Source organism: Paramormyrops kingsleyae, chromosome 8 (assembly GCF_048594095.1).
Source record: "Paramormyrops kingsleyae isolate MSU_618 chromosome 8, PKINGS_0.4, whole genome shotgun sequence".
Classification (NCBI taxonomy): Eukaryota; Metazoa; Chordata; class Actinopteri; order Osteoglossiformes; family Mormyridae; genus Paramormyrops; species Paramormyrops kingsleyae.
This window is the reverse complement of record NC_132804.1, coordinates 23,542,890-23,555,620: the sequence shown is the minus strand read 5'-3', so window position 1 is coordinate 23,555,620 and position 12,731 is coordinate 23,542,890. Positions and strand designations below refer to the sequence as shown.

Genomic DNA, 12,731 nt, shown 5'->3' with positions numbered 1-12,731 from the left:
TCAAATGATCTTACTCTGGCAAAAGTCCTGTTTCTCCTGCATTCCATTGCAGGGTCAGTCTAACTAAACTTAGTATCGGAACGAAATGTAGTGCATGTCTGAACATTTTGATACTTGATCACTATTTTTAGAATTACACCTGTGTTCAGCATAGAGGTGATCAACCATGAAGGCAGTAATCCGTACATCGTCTGTAACAGCTGACAAACAACTGACAAGCATGTATAAATTCTTATCATTTACCTCCATCCATCTTTTGACCACTAATTCAGTCCAGGGTCATGGGGGTGGCCTAGCTCCGATTAGAAGATGCACAGGGCAAAAGGCAAGGGGACCAAAGGCTCACAATCACACACTTTGGTTAGAGGAACCAAATCACCGGCTATGTCTTCTGGGATTGAACCGTGGAGGCATGAGGCCATATCAATACCTGTAGAAGCTGCTGGTCCACACTACCAGTGCAATTAGGTCTGCATATCCAGGCCCGGCCCAAAATTTGGTTAACCTTGTTGCCATTGGTCATGTTCCTTCCAATTGTGTGGGGGCAGATCAGATGGGGGGGAGGGGGCTGGTGGCTGCTGGGCCCTAAGCAGCTGCTTAGTTTGCTTATCCCTTGGACTGGCCCTGTGTGGTGTGTGCGTGTGTGTGTGGTGTGTGCGTGTGTGGTGTGTGTGTGGTGTGTGTGTGGTGCGTGTGTGTGTGGTGTGGTGTGTGCGTGTGTGTGTATGGTGTGTGCGTGTGTGTGTGTGTGGTGTGTGTGTGTGGTGTGTGCGTGTGTGTGTGGTGTGTGTGTGTGGTGTGTGTGTGTGTGTGGTGTGGTGTGTGCGTGTGTGGTGTGTGGTGTGTGTGTGGCGTGTGTGTGTGTGGTGTGTGTGTGTGGTGTGGTGTGTGCGTGTGTGTGTGTGGTGTGGTGTGTGCGTGTGTGTGTGGTGTGTGTGTGTGGTGTGTGTGGTGTGTGTGTGGTGTGTGCGTGTGTGTGTGTGGTGTGTGCGTGTGTGTGTGTGGTGTGGTGTGTGCGTGTGTGTGTGGTGTGTGTGTGTGGTGTGTGCGTGTGTGTGTGGTGTGTGTGTGTGTGTGTGTATGGTGTGTGTGTGTGTGTGGTGTGTGTGTGTGTGTGTGGTGTGTGTGTGTGTGTGTGTGGTGTGTGTGTGTGTGTGTGTGTGTGTGTGTGTGGTGTGTGTGCTCTGCAAATAAGCAGGTGAACAAAGGAGATGGATGGATGAAAACATTTTTAAAAAATCAAACCATTATAAAATGTACAGCTTACACCGCTGTACGTAGTTCTGGAAACAGGATTAAAAACTGCTGGCATGATTATAACTGATTTTTTTCCAACCTCTATCATCCTTATACAGTGCGCTGCACTGGAATTAATTTGGAGAGACTGACCTCAGAAATTAACCTCTCTGCCTCATCAGAAAGTAAACCTTCTGTTATGCAAAGAGCAGATTGCTGCTTCGTTATTTTACGGCTGCTCTGGCTTGAGCTCCTTCCCGGCACCGGGGTGTATAAAAGGGCACAGTCATATTTATATTTGAGTCACCCTAATATGAGTTTTTTTTTTTTTTTTTTTAACAACACCCTTGGGGAAACAGCTCCTGAGACGACCAGCAAACGCAAGCTTAACAGGATCATAACAGTAAAAGAGGATTGTGGCATTTTATCATTAATGCAAAACTAATTCGCTGTTTGCAGCACTCCTTGCAAGTATCCCCACTTCAGCTCCTGGCACGTATTATGTCTATCGAATAAAAACTCTCGGAGTGTGTGTGTGTGTGTGTGTGTGTGTGTGTGTGTATCGTCTGTGTATATCGTCTGTGTGTCCCGGGTCCAGCAGCTACAGAGGGATGATTCTGACCAAAGCATTTTGTTTAGAATATGAAGCTAAGATTAAGTTTAGGCGGTATGTAATTTTTCATACATCATATTTCCTAGACATTATACCGCGGTATACGGTATTTTGATGGCATTTTCAAGAGCAGCACTATTCCGGTATTATAGAATCGTGGTGAAATCTTTTGGGGGGTTCCCCACGATAAATTTCGCAAACTGAAAATACTGCGGTATACCCAAGGTATCATGGTGTATCATGGTGTATCATGGTGTATCATGGTGTATCATGGCTGAGATGCTGGTTCATGCATTACCATCCCAGTCTTGAAATATATTAGTCTGCTCCCAAGAAGCCCTTTCCGGGGTCATGGTGGATCTGGAGGCTACAGGTGCAAGGCAGCCAACAACTCAGGGGGGGGGGGGGGGCACCAGCCCATCAAAGGACACACTCACACATACAGGCGATTCTAATTAACTTCGGGGGCGGGGGAGGGGCACCACCGTGCTTAGAGGAAATCCCACAAGAGTGCGGGGAGAACATGCAAACCCCACAGTCCCTGAGATCCCTGAGATGTCAGGTAACAATGCTAACCACTGCAGCACTCTGCCATCCCTCTATGTACGACTTTACAATAAGGCTCCCTTTTGCCACTTGTAAATGGCAGTAACTCATTAATAAAAAGAAATCTGTGTTATAACGTGTTAAAATTGTCTATTACTAATTTACAAAGTGTTACATCCTAATTCATAACCAGATTATAAATCATTCATAAACCCTTTATATGGGTAGCCTTATTGTAAAGTGGCACCCTTGTAAATGTAAACACATGATTTGGTAGCGAATCCTAGCTGCGCTACTTTTCCAAATGAATAGCAATTTTATCTTTAATAGTGAAGTCAAAGCTGTCATTCGCATACAGTACCGTCACCCTTAGCACTTGCCTCTGGACTCGATGGCCATTTAAGCCTTTAAATGTGCTTTAAAACATGGTGAATTTCATAAGCATTGCATCAGGATTTAGCCAGTATCCTCTGCACCTGCCACGTCGATTCTGCGGGGGTATGTATCTTCTCAGAAACTGGCTTCATTCTGTCATCAGATGGTTCAATAGCCTTTTTCCTGCAGTCGATACCAACATTCGCCCCTAAAATCCCACCATCTTTCATCTCACCTTTCTGTCATCTTCTGCAACGCTGTAAAAACTTAAAGGACTAATGCGCGGCAGATGCCTGATCATTTTTGCAGTAACTCGCCACCTCCTTCCTCACTTCTCCTACGTTACAGTGGCGGTGTGACTGGTGGCGTCTTGCTTTTGTTTGAACGGCACAATGAAACATGTTTCTATCGAGAAAAATCTTATAATGAATATTCGGTACCGCTTTACATTAAGTGCACCTTCATAAAGCATTCATAGAACATTCATAAGCAGCATGCAAGTACACTTTAACATCCTAACATCCCTTAACAGCTTTAATATACATTAATAACAAACATTACATGATTATACAATTATAATGTTTGTTATTATTATGTAATGTTTGTTATTAATGTATATTACAGCTGTGAAGGGATGTTAGGATGTTAACACATGATGTTTATGAATGTTTTATGAATACTTAATGAATACATTATGAAAGTGTACTGAACGTTTTATGAATACAATATAAAAGCATTATGAAGGGTACAGTTAATGTAAAACGTTACCGAATATTCTTATAATGAATAGACTATCAAATACATTTTTTTGCATATTGATTCTGTAATGAAGGTGGGAACCAAGATTAAATTCCTACATTCCACTGTTTATGGTGTCAAGGTATGCTCAGCTGAAGCTAACGTGGGAATAATTCATTCATGGCAGTCAGGATTTATCTGACCAACTCTCAGTTTCGTGTGTATGAATATATTGAAGAAATGTGATGAAAGGACCTGGTCCATTTTTGCATACTGTCGAGGTGACACCATTGTCATGCCCGTTACTAGAAGCAAATTAACATGTCAAATTATGAACATTTTTGGGGGAGGCCAGTAAAAATAGAAGATAACATAAATTATTGATATGTCAGTATTTTCTTTTCTTATACTTTATGAAGGTTGACGTTTCAGCTGATATTAGTGTTTACACTATGTTAGACCAGGCTTCCGAGTTCATTATCCTGACTGCTGTAGTAAACAATTGATTGTTAAAAGTTGAGTCGTTCCCACAGAATCCTCCTAAATGGCCGCAGAGCACTCTCTCTCTCTCTCTCTCTCTCTCTCTCTCTCTCTCTCTCTCTCTCCTCCTGTTTCATTTATATCCAGGGTAGTAACCCAAAAGCAGATCTTCCATCACATTAATACAATGAGTCCCCAAAATTGACTAGATGTTGCTGTGTCCTTTACCGTTTAACTTACTTATATACCTGACTTTTAGCAAGCAAGTCCACTCTTTTCTGTTTTCAGTAATGTTAGTGCCCGGGGGGGGAGCCAGTTGACCTTGCACCCCCAGAGCTTAATTTTCTCTTTATTTGTGAGTTTTTGGTTCCTCTCCTCCATTGTCATCTGTCTTTCTTTATTTAATTTCTTTCCTTCCTTTTTCCCGTTCTGTATTACTCTCTCTAATGATGTTCAATGTATCACAACACCTACATGTAAATTGCTTTGGGACAACTCTGTTGTGAAAGGCGCTATATAAAAATAAATTGAATTGAATTGAATTACTTCGGGTGCATTCAGCAGCAGACAGAAATAGGAAAGCAGATGTTCTAGTCATTCCGATTATCATGTTACACGGTTAATTGCGTTAATCCCGCCAAACGTTGCACCCACCTACCCTAAATGATTTCTCACTTGGTGCAGTGGCTTAAGGCTTCAATCCTTTAAGCAGTCGCCATATTTGAAACTGGTAAGTATAGAAAAGGCCATTGTATGTAAAATGAGGGAGCTGCTGACAGACAGAAGCGTTTGAGACGTCCCGGTGTCCCAGAGTGCTTTGCCAGCATGGAGCAGGAGATGAAGGCCCTGTAGATACCACTGGGCCCATTTCCAAGTGTGTTCCACAGATCTATGAGGCAGGAGGTCTGCTTTGGAAACCTTACCTTCCTGACCTTGTGACAAAGGGTGGTGGGTGTGCGTTGGAGTGAAAAGGTGCGATATTTACTATGCCCTGTTCAGCCAGCAGAGATGCTGACTCTAACCACAGCGTGGGGGTTTCCCAGCAATAAACTTCTTTGGATGCTTTTGCCTGATTGTTAAGTAACAAACTATTATAAATTCATATTATTTATGTTCCTCCCTCTGATCCAGTATAGGATTGCGGGGATGTTGCTGATGATTTAATTAAACTTGGAAATACAGCAGTTTACCACCATGAAATAAGGTAAAATCCTTTAGGTGCCAATTTCCATCTCTACAGACATAAATCCATTAGGGAAAAATACCCCGTCTGCAGGCAAATTATTATTTAACTGTACTGGTACAAGTACGACATTAACGGAAGCGTGCTTTGTCTCCATAATTATGTAACAATCCAATATTTTAGTGTTACAGGAAAACCTTAAATGTTTTATTTTTCTTAGAAGATAATACTGGTCCACGTTTTTAGCAGAGCTCTCATTGATTCTCCTCAAGCAGCTGGAGACTTTGCACGAGATGTGAGGCCAGGCTTCAGCGTGACGGGCAGATCCACTAAGCTTGACCTGAAACAGGTAGCGGTCTGGTCAGCACCCACCTCCCAACGAGCGTCTTACAAAGCATGAGCCCTCGGTTTCTTGGCATTTCTGACCCCCCCCAACAATTCATGGCAAATCTATGATTAATTGATAGAGCCAACCATGACCCTCCCGAGGCAGAGAGACAGGCAACAAGTCACGGGCGAGGTTTGTCACAGGGGCAGGGCTGCCGGCTGGGCCCCCTCTGAGTAATGAAGAGCCATGGGGGGGGGGTGAATGCATTGTCATGCTTTACCAGCAGAGTGAGACGCTGTAGGTTAAACTGTGTAATTTGTGTGTGGGTGTATGTGTCTGTGTGAGAGAGAGAGAGTATTTATACTGGCACTGGGAGGATTGAATGCCACAGAGCTGGGAGGAAGAGCAACAGTACCTGTGAAAGGGGCCGCAGGGACCCGGGAGAGCGGGCAGGGAGAGAGGGGGGGAGGCAGGGAGAAAACCTCTTTGTTTCTCTTTCTCAGAGGAGGTATGTGCTGGGCAGGAAAAAACAGGCAAATGCTTCTCGCAGGGTCAGGGCAGCTTTTGTAAAACTTGATGAAGATACTGGAAGAGCATAAAACTTCAGCTTCTTGCGTTTTGAAGTGACGTGCGCCTTTCTTTACAAAGCCACCTGCTGCTGAAGAATAGCTGGTGAAGCGTATTATTCATTTACCTTTGGAGGCCAGTTTAGCATAAAACAGAAGGGTTTTCTTGGGTGATTTTCTTTTTCTTTTTTCTCGGGAACTGTTGCTTTTCTGAATTTGCAGTCCAAGTGGCCATTTTGCAGTTGAGGAAGGTAGAGAGAAGAGAGGAGATGTTCTAGTTTCCCTCGAGCCAGACCGATGAGATACGAGCCACTGCAGTTTCAGTCGAGGCGTCAGCTGGTGTAGAGCAGCTGAGCTGTGCGCTGGTGAGAAGGTGGGACCTCCCGGTTTGTGGGGACCGTACCAAGCGTAGCTGAGGTCTGCCTGTTGCTGGATGGTCTCACAAGACAGCAAGTCAGCATGCTCTGTGGTCTGAGGAGGGATGTGAAGAACAACTTTGGTAAGATTGGCTGATGTCCTTGCTATAGGTACGAGTGTGTTGCCATGGTGTATCGCAATTACAATTGCAATTACAATTGCTGCAATTACCATGACTTCTTTTGTTTGCTGTATGTTTGAAAGACCAAAAGATGCCAGTTTGGTATTTTTGGCGCTAGTTCTTAACAGCACCTTTCTTCTAAGACAATAGGATCATCAAAATGCTGGTGCTTAGTCACACACTGATGAAGGCTGTCCATATGAAAAGTATAGCATCAATTTTTGTTTGAAACTGGTGGTTTAGTTTGCTTCTGTACCTAAAACCCGTTTATATGTAGGTTCCTATAAATTTTTTCATTGAGTCGTTTGATTAGAAAACCTGGTGCACATGAGCTTTTTGGAGGGGGCAAGTTACTCGATTTTGCCTAGATGGTTTGGTGAAATGATAGTAATCGTCGCATTTTTTCCACCTCTCTGAAGCCCCAGCTGCAAAGCGTTAAATCCGATGGTTGTTTTAAGGCGAACACGCAGTCATTCGGTACTTGAGCAGAAGCTGAAGTCACGCTACGTCGGGCGCTCTAATGCGCTCCCGGTGGGGACGCGCACGGCTACTGCGAAGGGATGCGCTGGGTAATGACGGGCTGACGGGGACCGTGTCCGCCGCCTCCCGGGAATGCGTTTGCCATTAAGGCGGGTGCTTAGGCGCCTTTGAGAAACCCGGCAAGTTTTATTACCCCTCACACACGTGGGATTATAAACTGATGTATCGCGCGCGCGCGCGCGCGCACACAAACACACACACACACACACACACACACACACCGGCTCACTCGTACCAACGCCGTGTAATTTGTTTCAGATCCCATGCGGTGGATTTCGTATATTCATACCATACTCCATATCCATAAATATTCCGTAATAACTCTTATGTTACTATATTAATCGGTGTATCGGTAAACCCTTCATATGTGTGCTTTAAATATTTATGAATGCAACCATTTATTATTTTTTTATATTGGAGAGTAAATTACTAATCCCATATCTAGGCCACGACTAAATTAACATATCTCTCTCGTTTCCTCATTTGCATTTTTTGCTTATTACGAATATATAATGTACTCGTAAAAATGCTCAAGAGTAGCAGCCACTTTTACCGCAATGCATAATTAAAACAGATATATACTTAAATAATCTATTTCATATTAAAACTCTTAGTTTAATCTTTCCTCTTGGCGTTTGCCTAAATTGCCCTATGGCATGACATCGACAACAGTTATTTTATGGTATGTATTGAACGTAAGCCATGTGCGAGATTTTGTACTGTTTAGTAGCTCCGTTTTGGTAATGTGTAATGCTTAAAGTAACTCCAAGTTTACGTTTGCTGGTGGAAAATTGAAATACAGCGACAGTCCAGCACGAATTAAAATGACTTTCATGCTTAAGGGGCATTGAGGAATGAAAGTGTGCACTTCAAACGCTGGTTTAACGCCTTCACTGTCCTGCTTTTGCTCTGTTTTAGAGAAAAATGTACCAAAATGAGCAGTGCATTTTGCTTCTAATCCCCATAGGCGCCTCCAGTAACGCAGTGGCATTTCTCGGTGATTATTACAAAACCAGGTCGAGATTCACTAACAATGTATCCCAGTTGGTAGCCCCACTGCCGTTACCACCTCCACCAACCATGAAAACGAAAACTTTTTTCTTTTTTATCTTTACATATTTATTATGTATAAACTCAGACCCGTTGTCTTCCACATTTAGTATCTCCTTCATCTTTTATCAGTTTTATCCTTCATCTTTTATCCTTTATCAGTCTTTGATCTTTTCTTTTTTCACATCTGTCCATTTTTGCCTGCTATTTCTGCTATAGGAGACAGGTTCATACTTCACGTCCATAAGAATGTTCTGGAGAGTTCTATATATTCATTCTTTGTGTAGCATTCAGGGAATAATTTTGGGTCTATACAACTAGCAATTTGCAAGTAATTATTGAACTAATTGCAGGTTGTTTTCTGATGCTCCCGGTTATTTTCCCACTCTATTTTGAGATTACAACAAAAGAGAAAAATAGAAAATATAATTATGTACTTTTTAAGCAGAATTCCTTGCACTTTTAATTATTGTGGATTTTTCTGAGCTTTTCACATTTGCATAATCAGCAACATATTTCAGTGTTTTCAAGATAAGCTGCAAAAAGCATTTAGATAAGAGGAAATGATTTCAGAAAAGAGGGGTGTGATTTCTGTAAAAATTATAGTGCCTCTTTGCCATCACTGTTTGTGGGAATCATATCTCAGAAATGACTTTGAAAAATCAATACCTGCTTCCCTTTAACCTACAGTTTCATTCACTATCTTCAAGATTAATGTTTAGGTGTCTCCCGCTGCATTGTTGGTCTTTTTTTCCCGGAGATACGTCTTTGCATTAGAACAGCACTTTCCCCCGTGTTTCTCTATACAGTGATATTCGTAAATCAGAGATACTATAAAAAGCCTAAATTCAAAGTGTGGGGCCTTCCATGTGTATTATGTTACAGTTGGGATGTAGACGGGCCCATGTGGTCTGTTGAGATTTAGAGCCATTGCAGCTGTAGCAAAAGTCCCCAGAGGAAACTGTAGCATTGTTTTGATCAGATGACCCAACCACTAGGGCTGCATGAGCGGCTTCCCTGGTAAGGGCAATAGTCTCAGACTGACACCAATATAACACCAAAGGTTATTCATTTGTAGAACTGTGTTCAGCAAAGAGACATGAGGCTAAGTAAGGGCTTAGCAGGTTGTGTGTGTCTTGGTAGAGAGTTTGGTGTTCTAGTGAAATTAGAGTACATCTACAGAGATGCTGCAGTTTTGGGTGGATCTCTGTTGATGTGGGACTCAGTTTTCACGTCTGGTGTTGATTTGTTCGTTTATGAAAACAGCATTAGTGCAAAAAGCCAGCTCCACTATCCATCCTTCTGTTCTGATGGTCCTGGGCTCCTGCTGAATACACATGATAGGCTGTGAGGAGATGACTGAGTCCTCAGCTGTGATGTTCTGACTCAGTGGGCAATCTCAAAGAGCGCTGGTTTAATGTCTCTTTGTTTAGATGCTGCACTGACTTCTTTGCTAGCCCAGCGATGCTAAAGATTGCTTTGACAAATACCTTTGAGTGGGTCTGGAATGTGCTTAAGTGGATTTCTATAATAATCTATTGATCCACTAAGTAACTGCATGTTTAAATCAGTTTACCATTTAATGGGCTGGAACTGACAATTACAGTATATCATTCATTTATAAGCTTCACAATGAAGTTGCCGAAAACCCTGGTCAACCATTGCGGGATGGTTCAAGTTTCTACTGAGTGAATGTCATCTGACTTTATTTACCTTGTTAACTCCGCAAAACTGAATTTCAGTTACGCTTTATTGTGTTTGACTGATCAAAAAATGGACAGTGCAGTGCCATCTCAAGTAGGTCTGTTGCCTCCTACCTCCATGGTTGTGGATTCGATTGTCATCCACAGTGCTGTGTGTTTACAATTTGCATGCATCCTTTGTGTTTCTTTGGCTTTTCTCTGGGTTGTCCAGTTTCCTCCCACAGTTGATGAAGGGGTATTCTCCACAGTGTGTGAGTGACTTGCCTTTAGATTGCTAGGATAGAGTCTTGGGCCACCATAACTGTCTACTGAATAAGCAGTGATGGATAGATGGACAAGACCCGGATCAAATCGAATGCTGTATCAGGTACTTGGTAAATGATCTTTGCACTGTACTGTTGACATACTGTATCTACCAACAGCTGCCACATTCCATTAACAAATAACAGCTGCATCAAAATTAGCAAAGGCTCTTTTTTTAGGACAGTGGTCTCCCCCAGTTTCGATCTTAGAGATGAACCTTTGAAGATTGTAAAATGACATATTTTCAAAAGCAAATTATAGCTCTGTTCCAAAGAACTCATCTTTCTCCATCATCAAGATGGCCTCAGATGTACTTACATGGACAGCTTGATATTTCAGTATATATACATGATGTTGATTATCTCATAAAATATAACAGTGCTAAACTGCTAACATTTGGTACTTGTATTCGACATGTTGACTACAGAAGAAATGGAGAGGAGTGAAAACCTGAGGGACCTCGAATGGGCCGAATCATTATGGCCAGACAACTGAGTGCAAATGGCAGATAATTTTCATGATTTGTCATGCAGTGGTGGGGACAACTAACCGAAACGTTAGTTTATAGATAACCACTGATCTGCTAACTCCAAAGTTTAATTTAATGCGCTAAACTGATAAACAACGAAAACATTTAGTGGAAGCTAATGATAACTGTCGAAACTGTCGAAAGCACCTACAATGGACAGTGTTGGACCTGGTCGTTGGAACAAGGTGAAAGGTCACCTATGCCAATGAGTCCCATTTTTTATTGGGTTATACGGACAGCCAGGTACACAGCACCATATCCTGCAGGGCTCGGTGAACTGTAGGTGGTGACTCCTGTAACCACCATTACGATTATCTGCCATTTCTGCCACAGCAGCCCTTCTTTTGCTTTTAACCAGACAGAAGAGCCTTCGTTCATATCTTGCATTGACGATCCACCCAACACCCTGTTGGTGGATCATTTGTTTTCCCTCCTCAGACAGCATTTTTAAAACCTGGTTTAATCCAGAAGGCTACACTGATTAGCAGGATGCTTTAAGGTTCGAAATTTCTAAGACAGCAGTACACAAGAACAAGGTGAAGCAGGAGACACTGGGAACGACTGGATACCAGCCAGGTGAAGGGTGGAAGTGACTCTCTAATGCCAGAGATGCCCGTTAACTTATCCAACAGATTCTCATGAATCAGACGATGACATCAAGTGATCTTCAAAAGGAATGGGAAACGTTACGTGGTATGAAGTGCACTGCTATACGATAGATTGTATCAGGCTCGTAGAAGCAGGAATGAAGTTCCATAAAACAAGGAAGAAGTGCTTCATTAATGAGGAACGGAGAAGAACCAGGCTGCAGTTTGCAAAAAAAAAGAGAAATATTCACAGATACACACCCAGAAAATGAGAATTGAGTGAAACAAAACATTTTGCTGTGGTCTTTTCATTTTTTCCAGGGCTGTATCTGTGTGTATGTGTATGGATGATGTTTATATTACATCCTGGGGACCAAATGTCCCCCCACAATGTAATAACAACCTATTATTTTGACGTTGTGGGGACAATTTTTAGGATCTGTGAATGCAAAAAAGTAAAAATGCCAAAAGTCTTATAATTAGTTTGGTTACTTATGGTTAAGGTTAGGGCTTAAGGGTTAGGGATTAAGGTCATCATGTTGAAATTAGAGATTTCCCTATAGAAATGAATGGAGAGTCCCCACAAAGATATAATTACAAACCTGTGTGTGTATGTATGTGCGTTTGTGTGTGCGTGTGTGTGTGTATGTATGTGCGTTTGTGTGTGTGCGCGCATTTGGTCATGTATATATTATACGTCATGTTCTTTTTACCTTTTTGATGTTATCCTTACATCCGTATTTATAATTTTTTTGCAAAAGGGTGCTAGATTTAGTTCCTCCTTGGGAGTAAATTTTATAGTAGAAAAATAGAAATATTTTAGTGTATATGCCTGAACAGAGGAGATATGAAACACATCCGAGCGTCTTAGAGTAAACTGTAAACAACTCATCTTCGATACAGCTGGATCTTCTGCGTCCCCATGGCGGAATGGAAGCACTGCTTCGCTGCTCTTTGCACGGCACCGCTAGTGTCATGTGGGACTCTGCTTCAGCTTTACCAGCCATAAATTGAGATGTCATTTGTTTATTGTAAAGTGTGTCTTTGGTTTTTCAGCATTTTTTTTTCTCCTCGGTGTGCGTCTGCTGGGCCCAGGGAGGGCTGATGAAAAAGGGCTTAGAGCTAATTCTGGGCACAGAGTAGAGAATGTGAAAAACATCATTAAAATTGTACATTATCTCATCTTAATTATTTATCGGGCATTATGATAGTTTTTGAAAGGCTTTGCCTGCTCCGAATCGTTCCGCAGTGGCTTGAACTTCATTAATAGAGGCACTCTCTCTCGGCACTGAGTGGTGGATACTCGTGTTGGCGGCAGCACACTGGGGGGCCGGAGGGTGGAGGGGGTTGGAATATTGATTGGAGGCTGGTTCTGCAGTGTCGCAGGGTAACGGTCTTTGTCCTGCATCAATACAA

At 42.4% G+C, this 12,731-nt stretch overlaps 1 protein-coding gene across 6 annotated transcripts in view; it reads left to right on the top strand.

The window, feature by feature from the left end:
* The window catches only part of grip2b (glutamate receptor interacting protein 2b), a 243,907-nt gene that overhangs the window by 51,155 nt on the left and 180,021 nt on the right, over positions 1-12,731 (top strand). For 2 of the 6 annotated variants that reach the window (XM_072715501.1, XM_072715500.1), the window contains exon 1: positions 5,905-6,564. The exons of the other annotated variants lie outside the window; for them this stretch is intronic. In XM_072715501.1, the coding sequence (XP_072571602.1) occupies positions 6,525-6,564 (40 nt within the window). In that variant the 5' untranslated portion in view covers positions 5,905-6,524. Of the gene's footprint in view, positions 1-5,904; positions 6,565-12,731 lie in introns of those variants that run through there. 6 annotated transcript variants of the gene reach the window in all.